The sequence below is a fragment of the Cottoperca gobio genome, chromosome 21 (genome assembly GCF_900634415.1).
Source record: "Cottoperca gobio chromosome 21, fCotGob3.1, whole genome shotgun sequence".
Taxonomy (NCBI): domain Eukaryota; kingdom Metazoa; phylum Chordata; class Actinopteri; order Perciformes; family Bovichtidae; genus Cottoperca; species Cottoperca gobio.
Window position 1 is genome coordinate 14,999,167 of NC_041375.1, and position 15,515 is coordinate 15,014,681.

Consider the following 15,515-nt stretch of genomic DNA (forward strand, 5'->3'; position numbering starts at 1 on the left):
ACCCAGTAGTATACAAGGCATCTAAAATTGGCTCCACGTTGATTAACTAACATTGAAAGGCTCTTATATATTCTTTAGTGATCAAAAGTGTGATTACATAATACAACATATAATAAAATATTCTTTAATTATATATCACTGTGAAATGAGCTGTTCTGCATAGTAGGACTAGTATTTCTTTTGATAATCTACTTTAAGTGAACTTTACTGATTGTACTTTTACTAACAGTTTGAATTGAGCACTGAAGTTTTTTTTAGACAATGGTAATTCTACTTTTACATAAATGAAGGATCTGAGTAGCTTTCTTCTTTCACCACTGAGTAATTATAAGTAGCCTAGCTCAAATTGTTATTGTGTACCTAGATGAGTAGCTGCAGCCTAATTAGTGACCACTGCAGTGTAGCCTGAGAGGAGCTTTATAAAGAGAACTGGGTTGATTTGCATTATTTTCTCTTGCGGTGGTAATCGGGTCGATGTCACAGTTTACCCACAGGGGTTGGCACAGGCTCGTCTCTCTGACCCGCCTCATGCCGGTGGCCTGGCTTGACTGTATTTGGAGAATCCTCCCTTGTTTCTGGAGCAAGAGGCGGGCCTTTGGAAAGCAGGAATGCGCTGGAAGTTTTCCTGCGAGCTCCCTCTTCACACGTTGAAGAGTCCCGCGTCTCGATATGGACATGTGGCCGCTGGTGCTCCTGTTCGTCCAGCTCTGCTTCTGCTCTGGTTATGAAGGTAAGGAGCTGACAAAAACCCTCATTCATCTCCAGGACAAGATTAACCCTGTTGACACCAGAGGGAGAATCGAACATCTTATCTGTAGGTTGTCTGGTGAAAAGGTATTTTATCTCACTGGTGTTTAGATTACACTGTTTGTGTTGGGAGAAGATTGTTCTGTCACTTTTTTCTGCATGCATTTGAGGCTTCTTATCCTCACACCGCTGGTTTTCGGTGAACCGCGGTTGTGTTTACGTGGAGGGGGTGGACAGCGGGGGGAGTGCAGTGCGCATCTGGGGCACGTTTTTCTGTACAGAGCTCAGTCTGTGGTAGGCTACTAATGAAAGCCCTGCAACTGTAGTGTAAGTGCAGAGTACATTTAATGTTTGCCCCCTCTTAATAATTTAATAAGAGCTACCGATTCATCAACTCTTTCATTTAATGTCAAGGACTTCCACATCCTGGAAGATTTACAGTACAGTATTTTACTGATAAGTTTCTGTCCTAGTGTTGAGTAAACACAAAAGGGCTTACATTTTCTTAGACACCCACACACACCCACACACACACACACACACACACACACACACACACACACACAAAGCTGCTATGATTAGTTGAATAATTCATTGCTGGAAAATGAATCAGCAATTTTTTTGTTTGATAATGGATTAGTCATCTGAGTCGTTTTTTCTAGCACAAATCCCAAACCTCATCTGGTTCCAGCTTCTTTAACATTTCTGTTTTTGCATTTTTTTTCTATCATTGTAAATCAATGTGTTGCATTCTTTGGGCTTTGGAAAAAAACAAGACATTTGATGACATTACCTAACACTCTGGGAAAATGTAATGGACATCTTTCTACATTTCCTAATTTTTTATTGAAGAAATGATTAATTAGTTGAAAGTAACCGTTGCAGCCCTACACTGAAGAATAGCATCCAACAGAAGAAAACATACAGACTCTCCAGATAGAGAGAGCCAGACAAGAGAAGGGCCTGTAGCCTGCAGTGAGGAGCTGAAATTACTTCAAAGCTCAAATCTGGATGTGTGTGTGTGTGTGTGTGTGTGCATTCACAGTGGTGATGTGCCTGTAAATGGTTTGAGAGTGCCTCACTGCTGTATGATCATCATACAGGCTGAAACATGAACACAAGCTGCAGAGCAGATTTACACTGACAGACTAAAAACGGCCTGTCGAGCTAACAGTGAGGACTGTGGTCTGTGTGTGTGTGTGTGTGTCTGTGTGTGTGTGTGTGTGTGTGTGTGTGTGTGTGTGTGTGTGTGTGTGTGTGTGTGTGTGTATGTATGTGTGTGTGTTTATGTGGAGTTTATTTTACAGGGGTGTGTTTGTTTGTTCTGGAGGTCAATTAGCCAGTTGAGTTGTGCAGTATGCATGCCTTGAAACTGGGTGGCAGAATGACTACTTTTCTACCTTTTGGGCTCTTTTTCAACAATGGAAACATTTAAGTTTGGCCTGAGTTTGACATCGCTTCTTACAGTTAAACTCTGTCTTCAGAAAGTATTCGTTAAAGCCTGATCACATTTTCCATTACGCTTCTTGTGCTGATGTGAGTCTGGGCCAGATACCTCATCCACAAGGAGCTACTTGGAGAAATGCCAGCAGTACATCACAGTCTGGAGAACAGTCACTCTAAGTGTTCAGTGGTGTCTCTGCCAGAGAGATTAGCAACACTTTACAACAAGTTAAATCCTAAATAGTCATAAATGAAAACCAAAGGAAATAAATCAGGAACTAACTGTAAATCAATGAATAGCTAAGAGGTAGTTACTGTTTGAAGTGCTTTCAAAAACACTTGGAACAATGAAGAGAAGACTGCAGCGCACTCTAAAATGAATGGCCCTGTTTGTCTTAATTGAATGCAACGAGCTGCTGTTTAGCCTATTAAAATATTCAGCATATAGCACTGAATAGCCTTAATACATTATTTGAGATATTTTAGGTTACAGAGTACCTCTGAATGTTTTAGATGATGTGTTACTTAAAGCTGCAATAATTGGAGAACATTTTATCACTGTATAAAGTTGATTTGGAAAACATGTTATCAGTTTATATTTACGCGCCCATCACCGTGAAGCAACATTAGCACGTATTTATTTACAACACCAGATGGTTGTGAGTTTAATACCAGGGCTGCCACCATTGTGCCCCTAAGAAAGGTACTTAACCCTGAGTTGCTCCAGGGAGACGGTCCCTGTAATTAGTTCACTGACCTGTAATGTATTTGAAGTGATGTGATGAATGTAACTCCAGTATTGATGCTCCTTTTAGCTCTGTTTTGGTCTCATCCAACTCCTGAAGGAAACACCTGGCTACCAGCTAGTCTGTGTGCTGTTTGGGGCTGAGCAGCTAGTGTACAGTGGATCTTTCAGAGATTTCTTAGCTGAAAGGAGCAGAATCAGGTGATAATTCACTGTGGATTCATCATTATGAGAGACCCCTTTCACATTACACATAGTCACTTGATCCATTGAGCCAAAAATGTTTATTAGGGCAGCTTTTGGAGCAGACAGACAAATGATATATTAATAAAGCAGCATGCCATAATGAGTTTCTAATCTGAATACTAAACACTTTCTTTATCAATCACAACTATTATTAATGTTTGTGTCTCAGGTAAAGTCTTCATCCTACGCCAGTAGAGCCTTCACTGGAAATGAAAGACAGCTAAAAGATAAAAGAACATTTTATGCAATAGACATTTAGAAATAAATATTGCAATAGTAAATAGTATTTAAACAGCTACATTAGATGTTTAAACAGTATAAACTATACTATACGGTATATTGTGGTGAGCTATGGGTTCGTACTGTAATTACTTTAGCACCTTACTGTAAAGTGTTAATAGAGATAAAAACAGAGACAGTTTGTTCTTCAGGGTCAGAAACGACTGATGTGCTTGAGGAACCAGCAGCAGACGTGTTGGTGTACAGGATAAATGGAACAGAAATCATTAGTGCTCCAAAAGGAATTATATACCTCTGTTATTGTGGCGTGTTGAAGCGAGCGATAAAGAAATTACATTTATTTTCTGCTCTGTTTGCCTGTAGCTATAATTCAACACTTAACAAGCCTCCATATAATGACAGTTTGTGTTACAGGCCCGCAGAGAAAAGCTAATTGGAATATTGGGCTCTGTAATCTAAAGGTTTATTCAATTCCAGAGGTTTGACGGGAAGACGAGCCTCTATGCTTCCTGCATCTTTCTCATTAAGAACTCGTTTGAAGTAGATGAGCAGGAATATGATGCTGGCTGCTGATCCCACTTCAGCATGTAAACGAGTATCAGATCACATTTTCTTTTCTTGGCATTGTTTGAATCTGGAGTGCCGGATCACCTATTCCCGCAAGAAAGTAACAGCAGCAACTGTTTAGATATGCGGACAAAGACACGAAGGATGTATCAAGGAAAAGGGGAGAGTGCCGTCTACTTCAACATGCATGTTGGTGTCTCTTACTCTCGCACCTGCAGGTTAGTATCATATACCTTTTCACAGAGATGACTTCACATGAAACAAAAGGCTTGAGTTTAATCAAGCACATTTTCTGCTTAATACTGGGAGATTTACAGAGTTTACACGGCTCTGAGAAGAAGTCTAAAAGAAAGCAATTCCAGACGTTGAACAATAAACGAGTTCTGTCTCGCATGTTATTGTGTTTTGGTTTGCATATTTCTTGTTCAGTAGTTCAAATAAATCATAACTTATATTGATAATTAGCCTGGAAAACCCAAGTAATAGATGCTTATAAAAGAAAATCCAGGTCGTTGTATCTACAGTAGAAGTCAAAGGCAACTACATTTGCAACACAAGTTGAATTGTATTTCTGTTTGATTAATTGATATCCATTGTAGGCTAGTGTGGCACAACGATGTACTATCGTTTCGTTTTAGGATATTTATAATGTAGTTTGGGTTTCTTGTTGATAGATATTGACTAAATGCTTCTGTGCTTGTGGTTGAGTTAACGTTTACCATGGATTTTTTATCAAATCTAATTATGTTTCACTCTCTGCATTCAGAGAGGACGATTTGGATAATATAGTGAATACAAAAGTCTTAGTCATTATAGATTTAGGTTATTTTACTTGTTTAGTGTTTATTGTGGATGTGCACATGAGTCTGTCAGGTTATTGTCTGGTTATGCAGTCTGGTTAGTCTGTATTGTTGTTACAGGGTGGTCAACAACTATATATCAATGTGACAGTTATGTGGTTGTTATGTTTGTCTTCCAATAAAAAATATATTATAGCTAAACTGACATTAAAAAGTCAAACACACTCACAAAGAAGCCAGCCGCTTTAAAAGAGAAAAAAACTGCTGCTGCAACACTGATTGCTTTCAGATGGTGCTAGTATTCAAAACTGCAGCAGCTTTTACTTTAAGGTAAAGGTAAAGACCTGTAGGAGGCAACATCAATAGCAGAAACTGCTGCTGTTTCCTGTCGGTGGTACGGGGGCGCAGGTTGGCGCCTGTTAAACGAATGAATGAGGTTGTGAGTGAGTTAAAGTGATAATCCTTAAGATTTCAGTCCTTGATGCTTTTTTGAAAACCATGGCTACTAATGGTTACAGCAAATTGGGTGTAATACTACGGCAAACACACACAAACTCTTTTATCAAAGACGTCAGTTAAGCTAACTGTGGCGTCTCAAAAATAATCTGTTGAATAAAAAATGCCAAAAATGGCCAATGCCTTGTTTTGTAGACACATTTTAAAAGAACGCACTTAGGACTTGCTGCAGCGCTAAATACATTTCCTGCTTCACAATAAAAGCCATGCTGTGCTTCGCCAGCAGAAGGCTTTCAATGTGAAGCAGCAGTAGTAGGAAATATTTGCTTTGCATTAGCAGTAACTTAATACAGTTCTGACTGTGTAATGAGAGCAAACAGTAAAGGTTGATGTCCATGAGATAAAATTATGAGGATTACATGCATGCATCGTTTCCTGTGAATCCCTAATTCCAGAGCGGGAATTATGGACTCCTCCTTAATACAATTAAATGGCTTGCAGGAAAAAAACATAAATAGTATCAGGTTCATGAAAATCTTAAGGTTTTTTTAAGGATTTGTTTCTGGAGACGAGAGAACAAGTAAATCAGAGTTTGTAGAAACACCTGCCAGCCAATCACAAACAAGTAGCTGCTTGTCTGCCGTGGCGTACATTCCTGTAACTTGTTTGCTCTGAATGGCTGCAAGTTGTTACATAACTGATAATTTTTCTGTCACATTAGGCTTTAACTAATGTTCACTTTGAAGGGGAAACACACACACACAGACACACACAGACACACACAGACACACACACACACACACACACACACACACACACACACACACACACACACACCTGTAATTAGTTTTCCAAACCCTTCTCTTCCTTCCTCACCCTTCCCATTAAGAAGCAGACACTGAAGTTTTCCCAATAGGCAGCTAAATCTGACTCACTCAGTATGTGGGTTTGCTTGGTACAATCCATGCTGTGTGATCTGACTGCTAAAACCTCAGAGCGTGTGTGTGTGTGTGTGTGTGTGTGTGTGTGTGTGTGTGTGTGTGTGTGTGTGTGTGTGTGTTGTGTTGTGTGTGTGTATTAGATGACTTGCGGCATTTTGGTCCAGACAGCTTTTATTAAACTGACAGAAAAGCCATGATGATGAATGGAGGGAACGCTCACAGTATCAGGTTCAATGACCAACATGCTGCTGACATATGAAGCTGGAGAAGGCTTGAACACTCCTCCCTTGTGGATCCTGAACAGAGGACACATTCACACCGGGGTTCAAAACATCCCGGGGCCAAGATTGAACACCCTTCCCCCTACTTTAACCCCTTCCTCACCTGTTTCCTCTTTCCTTTCTATTTTTACTGCTTCCCAACCCCCTTTATCCTCTTTCCTAAAATAATCCCCCTTGCTCATCACAATTTCCCTCACATGTGTTTTTTACCAGTATCACTCAACTGTCCTCCACCAGCTCTGCAGCTCCTACCAAGAAATATTCCTCTTGGATGCTGCTGTTTTGTTTGTAATATATATGTTCTCGGTCTGAGTGATCTGTGCACTGTTAAAATGGTAAGTATTATATATGGGAGCTGCTTTTGAACAAAAGTTTTCAAAATAATTTCACTCCTTCCATTTCTACTAAGCGCAATAGGGGCCAGAGCAAAAACAACCCACTGAATTGAGCATAATGAATCTTTGTGTTGAACAGATTCATTTTCCAAACCAGCTGGGAAAAATAGTGGATCTTTTGTGATTTATTCCTTGTGCATGTGGTCCGTCCAAAAGATCCAGATCCCCCCCAGAGTCTGTCAAGTTAAGCAATATTTTCAAGCCTGTTCTTGGTGCTCAAGGTCAGCCCAGGACAACGCTTTCAAACATTGCCTAACATCTTGGATGCAGCTCTTTTCGTCGCATTAGTTGCTTTTTCTCCTTTTTTTTCCTCCCCAGGGTCAGGACAATACGGCAACGGAGACGACGAGGACTGGTATTCTCGTAGATACAAAGGTGACCACATGCTCACTTCGACACTACCAATACAAACTGCTTATGTTGAGATCAAAGTAAATAAGGTTTCCTGAATTGTTATGCAGACCAACAAACTAGCTAACAGTGTGCCCCAAATCACATTTTATTGCATTCATTTAATTCACATAGCCTGCGTTCAAGATGTGTAGATGGGAAGATGAAAGAGATGTATTTTGACATATTTGGAGAATAACTAAACAAAGGATTAGAATTGTGTTTAATTGTATTTCCTTGTGTCTTTAAAGAGGCACAATTCAACGGCAGGTAGTTCAGCCAGCTTTGTAAACTGACTCGGTTACGTCAAAGTAGCTTCTAGATTTAAATTAGGGGTCAGTTATACATGGAACATTATCGTCCAGGCCAAACCAAACTCTCCTCTTATGTAAAAGCTCAAATGTTATTTTTTCTTACTCGGTGGTTGTGGAGACTTTGCCAACACATAGAGAGAGCGAGAGAGAGAGAGAGGCAGCGAGGGAGGCTGGCTGTGTAATGAATAAGCTACTCATTTCTATTCCAACTGGAAATTAGCCTAAACCTTTCCCTCCAAGTGTGTGTGTGCGTGTGTATCGGCCTACAGAGTTGTTTGTCCTGAGCCAGCAGGAAATAAACTGCAGGTTTGGATTTCTCTGTATTGGAATAAGAACCTTGCGGCCCCTCAAACTTGGCATGAAATAAGGAATTTTTACACAAGCAATGTCGAGATGGGCAGTGGTGTCCGCCACGGGAGGAGGAAAGTTGAAAACAATGCATTTGTCATTTTGGGAAATGCACTTATTCGGTTTCTTGATTAGAGTTAGATGAGAACGTTGATAGGCTACTACTCTTTTAACTGTACAGTCAATATGTGGCTACAACCAGCAGTTAGCATAAAGGCTGAAAACAGTGGAAACAGCTAGCCTGGCTCTGTCAAGAGGAAACAAAGGCACTCTGTTTACAGTCTATGTGCTAAGCTAAGCTAACCGGCTGCTGGCGGTAGCTTCATACCACAACCACAAAATTGGTATCAATCTCCTAATCTAACTATTATTTTAAATTAAGACTTTATTTGTTCTAGAGTAACACTGTTCTATCTGTGGTCAGTCTAATCAATGCCATGTTTTGGACAGACTAAATCCAGGGATAGCACAACGACACATCAGTAGTGTGATAATTGTCAATAAAGAGCTGCACTCTCAAGACAGACCTTTATCTCACTCTATCACACTATTAAACTTAAGTGCTCTCTTCACGTCATTATCTGTATTTTCCTTAAACGAGACTATCTTCTCCGCCTCATGAGACACTGATGGATTATGGACAGTCACAGATAAGGTAATAAGAAATCCTCCGTATCTGTCTGAACTCAGATGATGGGAGGATTTTCACACTTATAAAGGAAGTCTTTCTAAGCTTTTCTAGTCTTCAGGTAAGTGCTTATTATTGAATACTGATACTCTCCCACTCCAAGACGGTACCATAAAAAAACATATAATTAAGAAAAAGGTCAGTGCAGCTATCTTTTCTCCATTTTTAGGGACACCGTGGTGCGCTCCCATTAAGGTGAAACATGGGGACGTGAGCTGTCGCACACCCAGAGGAGAACACTACAGGAACGTGATGGGGTCTCGCTGTAAAATCCGCTGCAAGCAGGGATATGAGTCCCAGAGCTCCGAGGTGGTGTGTATGGCCAGCAAACACTGGTCCTCCAACTACGCCTGCCGCGGTAAGAACTAACATGCGTCTGAACACACACATGCATACTCATTCTCTCATCTACATACTAGCTTTGCCTCATGGGGAATCCTGAGGATAATTCTTACATTTTTGAGCAAGTTCATTCTTCGTAGAAATCGCAGGTCCACTTTTCTACAGCCTTGAACCACTGTCTCCATCAGGGGAGGGAGTTTTTTAGTCCCTAGTCTTACATTTCAATTAATTAAAAGTATATAGTACATGTATTGGTTCATGTTCATACAGCCAATTTGTAAACGATTACATGGAGTAATTTCTTCTTCCTGATGTCTGTTCTTGTGGTGAAACTGTATATTACTACTGTAATACTGTATATACTGTATCATTAAATAGATACATCAGCCTGAATGTATTGTATGTATGTACCTGAAGCAAAATAAACTGAGCAAATCAAAGCGAGCCCTTTATCAACACTGAGCTCTTTCTCTTACAGAGATCCGCTGTCCCAAGCTGAACATGCCCGCTAACGGCGGCTACAAGTGTTCGGACGGCTCTTACTTCAACTCTCGCTGTGAGTTCTTCTGCTCCCCCGGATTCAGTCTGAAGGGCCATAAGACGGCAACCTGCCAGCACAACAAGGCATGGAGTGCTGAAGTCCCCACCTGTGTTGGTAAGACTGTGTGTGTGTTCTTCTTTTGTGCATAAATTCATCTCCCACACAGGACTGGAGCCTGCAAACTACCGAGCTGCAAAAACACATGTAACAGGTAATTACTTGCTTAAAGCATAATGTCAGCTGCAGACTACAGAGCATTCCTCATAATACAAGGTTATATGATTGATGTTTGGAAAAATAAAAGCCTCGAGACATGTACACAGACACACAGTGGTTTGTCTCTCTACCAGAAAATGATAAATGTTTTCACGCCTTTGCAGTCAGAGTCTGAGCCTGAAAATGTCTCTGAGCCATCACGACCTTCCCAATGCTTTGTGAAGCGACATTCAGTCTCCTACGATTAATGATATGCAATTAGCTGTTGTTTTGACTCTTAAAACCATGTCCTTTGCCAGATTACTTTTTCTAATACTTTTCACATCAAGCTGTGTCACAGTGAAAAGTCAGGTGTTTGTGTTGGTGCCCCAGGAAAGCATTGTGGAGGGAGCTTTAGAAGAATAGTGTGTTTATCTGCTCTAATGTAAACTGCATTTGTTAGCATGGAAGATTCCAGGTTAAAGGACTAGCAACAACATGCTTTTGGCAACTTCTGTCTAAAATCAAGCGCAGATTGTTTCAAATATTCCTTTAAAGAAAATGGTGGTAAATCTGCCACTATTATCGTTTTAAACTGCTGTGCAAGAGCGGAAACTATTAATCAATTGCTACACTTCCCGCTCTGACCAATAGAGTCAGCATTTTCCAAATTGTCATTACTGTTCCATTGGTAATTCACATTTTAATGTGGTGTTTTGTTGTCACTTTGTTTAAGTTTTCTTTCTCTCTTCCTGTAGATATGGAAAATCCAAAAATCAAGTGTCCTAATCTAAAGGATAAGTGGGCAGAACCAGGAAAACTGACAGCGAGGATGACCTGGGACAAACCAGAGGGTGTAGACACTGCAGATGGCATCCTTACAGAGTCAGTCTCCTCCACCCTTTAATCTTTGTCTCACATTTTGCACTCAGTCTGTTGGTTATCCCACGCTGAACACGGAGATCACACTGAAAGATTAAAACAGAGCCTGTCTTTTTCAGTGTTATCCTGAAAGGGAAACCTTCAAAATCAGACTTCCCAGAGGGGCTCCATAAGATGTCCTACACTGTGTTTGACCGTGCAGGGAACAAAGGATCCTGTCGCTTCACTGTCAGAGTGCGAGGTGAGTTAAAAAAGCTTTCTGATAATCTGTGTGGAGCAGGATATTCTCTTACATTTTATTTTAAGGGTTATTTCCAAGAAGTCTCCTGGAAAGACAAGTGTAATTTGGTACTAATAATGGGTACAATATCAAATATATATATCAAATTAGATACTAATGTAATCTATGTGTATTTTTGTCAGTGCACGGCATTAAATTCAATCCTTCTCTGTCTTTTTTATTTCATTATTGCCCTTCCACTGTCATGTCTCTTGACGTTTTTAGTCTAATGCGCCTCTCTTTCTGTGCAGTGCGCCGCTGCAGCTCACTGTTTCCCCCAGACAACGGTTATATGAAGTGTGGCAGTGACGGCGACAACTACGGTGCCACTTGTGAGTTCACTTGCACCGGCGGCTACGAGCTGCAGGGCAGCGCTGCCAGAGTGTGTCAGTATGGATTCACCTGGTCTGGCACAGACACAACCTGCGCTGGTACGTACTGCGTGCAGATAAACACACATATACTTACACAAACAATCTTTTCTAAAACACATTATTTATTTATTTTTAATTGCTCATAGCAGTTTGCAAAACAATACTTTCAAATGCTGATTGGTGAAATGTGTTCCAAATGTTTTTGTTTGTAGTTTCAGTCTATAAGTAATTATATTCATACATTCACACACTTACTTCAACCTGCTTACCCAATTCCCTTGAGGAAGCTGCATCATTGCCGTTACCAAAATAATATTTAATAATAAGTATTAATGTCTACATCTTTAGGGATTACTCCCAGTACTGCAGCCTTGCGATTATTTGGAAGGACATCTCCAAAACATTATTCATAAGAAGAAAAACATTCTTCACGACCAAAGAAACATGCAAGTAGTTTGCAGAGTGTTCTTCCACACGGTTTAAAGTTAAACATATCTGATAATAACTTTTCATTGATAGTCTTTCCAGGTATTTGCATCAGTAAGGACGTGGACATTTTTATATGTTTTGTTTGATTGGGCTAATCTTTCCTTTTCAAATCATTATTCAGTCAGTGCTGTGATGAAAGCCTTGAGATGTGTAAATCTGTTCATATAAGTGAAGACTTTTACCGTCTAAGAATGTCATTTAAAACTAGGTGGAGATCATTTCTTCATTATTGGATTGCTTAACATAATGGAGAGGCTCTGAGTATACAAATAAAACAACAAAAACAAGTTTGACAAATGTATAAATGTTTAAATGTATTTATTTTTATTTGTGCTGTGTCGTGGCAATAAAAAACGCACAGTCTTGTGTAAAGTTTGCCGACCTGTGCTAAACCGGTTCCATGTGAGAAGCTCAGCGGAGGAGAACATGGGCCCCCTGTGCCATTCATCGATTAGAAAAAATCAATACTGGACACCACTCTGTTTAACATCTGTATCTGTGAGACATGAAAAGGTAGCGGTTTGGAGAGACTGCTGCAACACACTATCCATCATTTATGTAGCAAGTTCAGTTCACTGTTGAATGAGCTTCGCTTGTGCAGCATCTCACTGCGATATTGTGTCAAATGTAATCTCGTACGCTTGTACTGTGTGTCATATCTTGTCATATCACTGAATTGGTCATTCAATGTCATCACAGCCATGAACATTAACGTGGGAGTGCGCACGCCTGCTGCACTGCTGGATCAGTTCTATGAGAAACGACGGCTCCTCATTATCTCGGCCCCAACGGCTGCCAATCACAATTACCGCTTCCAGATGACTAACTTACAGGTGAGTCACGACTCAGGGAGCATGAGCTGTATGTGGGGTGGCTGAGACGCAGAGAGCAGGCGATGGAAGTCAATACTGCAGTGATTCGTGTCTCCACTGGCGCTTACACACAGGACCGCAGTGTGAATGTGCGTTTCTTTCTTTCTTTGCTGCCCAACTGGGACAAAGCAGTGACACAAATAAATTGTCTATGTCTATAAATTGGTATTGTCCAGAAAATGTCAGTGAATGGCGATGAATAAATTATACTGACAGCGCTTTGATAACATTTATTTTGGGGCTGGATGTTTCCACGGCTCGTCAGAAACTGTTAGCTCAGAGCTGTCTTTAAACGCCTGACCTTTCGAAGGGATGGGTTATCAGCTGGAAGATGAGACCGCGTTAAAAGTTTGGGAACAACCTGAGTGATCAGTCGTGGGATCTGTCAGGTCCTGACTTGTTTGTGCTATTGAGAGCACAATTGATTATACACTTAGTCGGTTAAAGAGTGAGGATTTGCTGCCTTTCTCTGTGTTATACCATTGTAATTTAATATCTTTGGACTGTTGCTAGGACAAAACAAGACATTTACAGAATTTTGAGGAATTCACCTCGGACTCTTATCATTCTATACGTTTATTACCTGTTTAAAAATACATGTACTTATTTTACCTTGTTATAAAATCCCAGATATACGAATATGCCTCCTGCTTCACTCTGAAGTACATTCTTGGTGTCTTTGCCCTGAAGGTTTCCACATCACACTTGTGTAAGCTGCATATTGATCCATGATTGACTTCCAAATCATGCTCAAACGTCCACATCTTAAACTCAGATTTAGGGTGAGCTCAGAGAAATTTTTCCCCTTCAGCAGATGAATGTGAAAAACACCCTATAATAATAATATTAATAATAAACTGTGCTCAGTTTTCTTTTGCCTGCATATAAATCAATAACAGAGCTATAAAACAGCTAAACTTAAAGATCGGACTCTCTCTGTGTTTTTCTCTCAGCACGCTCAGTGTGGACTCGACCTCAGGCACGTCACAGTAATTGAGCTTGTTGGGACTTACCCAGCTCAGATTGGCAGGATTCGACACAGGCTGCTCCCTCCACCACTGGCCCTGCAGCTCAGGTACTCTCTCTCACACACACACACACACACACACACACACACACACACACACACACACACACACACACACACACACATACACACACTTTCGTATCTTTACTTAAAGTATTAAAGGGAAAAGTACTCATTGTGCAGTAAAATGTCAGCGTTTTACTGTTATACAAGATATTTTTGGTTTAATATTACTGCTGCATTATGTTTATGTTGCATTTTACTGCTGTAGATGTTTAATGTTGTATTAATTTGAACTCCTTTATATACTTTTGGGTAGTTTAATTAGTTATTAATTAGTTTAGTTCTACAGCAATGCATCATATTCTGTAAGATCATCATGTGCTTGCACCGTTGCTGTCCTGTGAGAACCACGTATCTCTAAAACTTTTCATTAGTTGTCAGCTATGTGACGACGCATTTTTGCAGCTCATTCAAAAGGGTTTTTAAATAGTTGAATAGTTCATTTGCTAAAGAACATTTTCTCAACCCATAAAGGAACACTTCATCTTTCAGTGTATCACAAACGATCAAAATCAAATCTTCTAGGAGTGTAAGTGTAAAGTAGTATACATGTTACTTTCCACTGTGCTGCTCACTGAGCTGATTTGCATTTCCAAGGTTACTCCTCCGGATTTCTCAAAGGTCTTTCCAAATGGTGCTGGTCGATAAGCAGGGCATGGACAAGCAACGCTACCCGTTCCCGATCACAGCGGCTGAATTATTCACCACTATTGACACCTTCCCCCTCCGCAAGGACGAGATGGTGCTACAGCAGGAAGCGGGCCAGAACTGTCAATAATAAGACACGTCCACGGACTCTCAGCCATCTTTGATCCTTCTCCTCCTCCGTCACCGCAGACAGATCTTCTGTTTTTAACGTGTCACACACTCATACCTGAACTCATTCAGTCCTGTTTCCATAGGTGTGAGTGCGTCTGTGTGTGCGCTGATCTGAAGCATTATTGAAAGAGGTTTACTAAATGTAACGGGTCATACAGTACATTACAATCATATTGATTCCTGTCTCTTGTCTATCTGTATGTTTTATTATTATTTTAAATGTTTTCAAAGCAGAGATATGTTTTACTATTTTATAAAAAAAAAATATTTTTACTGTATAAACTGGGAAACTCTTCACCTGTCTAATATTTATATCTCACATCTTTAAATAATGATGTACACTCTCTTGAATACTGTGTGTGCTTTATGTGCAGGACAGCGATGCTGCTCTGTTAGTACTTAGTACTGAATTTACAAGACACCAATTAAATATGTCTATCATCGAGGATGTGGTCTTCAGTGTGTCAATGTGAGTTCAAGAGACATGCATGATCGTCTGAGGATAAGTCGGGAGAGAGATTCAAGAAGGGAGAATGAGAGATGGATTAAAAATCTAAAAGTACATTTGGTCTTGTTTAAAATCAAGTGTCATTGTTGTTGTTGAAAGTAACAGTTAAAAATGAGGGGAAATAGTCTTATTTGTTTTTTGCCAAGAGTAAGATTCAGATGAATAAGGCCATAAGGCTCAAATATAAGGCCATATCCAGCAGCTAGCTTAGCATAAAGGTTGTCCTGGCAATGTTCAATGGTAACATGAGGGGGGGGGGGGGGAGAATCAAACCAGAATCAAACCCAGGACATTGCAGTTATATGGAATATAACCACTCACATGTGAATTTTTTACAAAATATTGATTACATGTTCATGTAACAGTTTACATTGCTTCAACCTTGTCAAGTCTTCAGCAAGGCGACAAACCAGCAGATAACGCCTGAACCTGACCTTTTCATGCATTCATTCGATAAGATAACGGGTGTCCTTCAGAAACACAATTATTGAACTAAAACTTCCACAAAACGTGTATGAATTC

General features: G+C 40.1%; 1 protein-coding gene across 2 annotated transcripts; it reads left to right on the forward strand.

The window, feature by feature from the left end:
- The first annotated feature begins 592 nt into the window (after positions 1-592).
- Positions 593-14,931, forward strand: srpx (sushi-repeat containing protein X-linked). 2 transcript variants are annotated; one of them, XM_029458987.1, is made up of 10 exons: positions 593-730; positions 7,180-7,236; positions 8,771-8,959; positions 9,422-9,598; positions 10,438-10,564; positions 10,681-10,802; positions 11,093-11,272; positions 12,404-12,537; positions 13,530-13,651; positions 14,264-14,931. In XM_029458987.1, the coding sequence occupies exons 1-10, from the start codon at positions 670-672 to the stop codon at positions 14,442-14,444; spliced, it is 1,350 nt and encodes a 449-aa protein (XP_029314847.1). In that variant the 5' UTR covers positions 593-669; the 3' UTR covers positions 14,445-14,931. The 2 variants fall into 2 exon arrangements, with proteins under 2 accessions (XP_029314847.1, XP_029314848.1); XM_029458988.1 differs by lacking the exons at positions 593-730; positions 7,180-7,236 and adding an exon at positions 7,682-8,568.
- Positions 14,932-15,515: the final 584 nt, after the last annotated feature.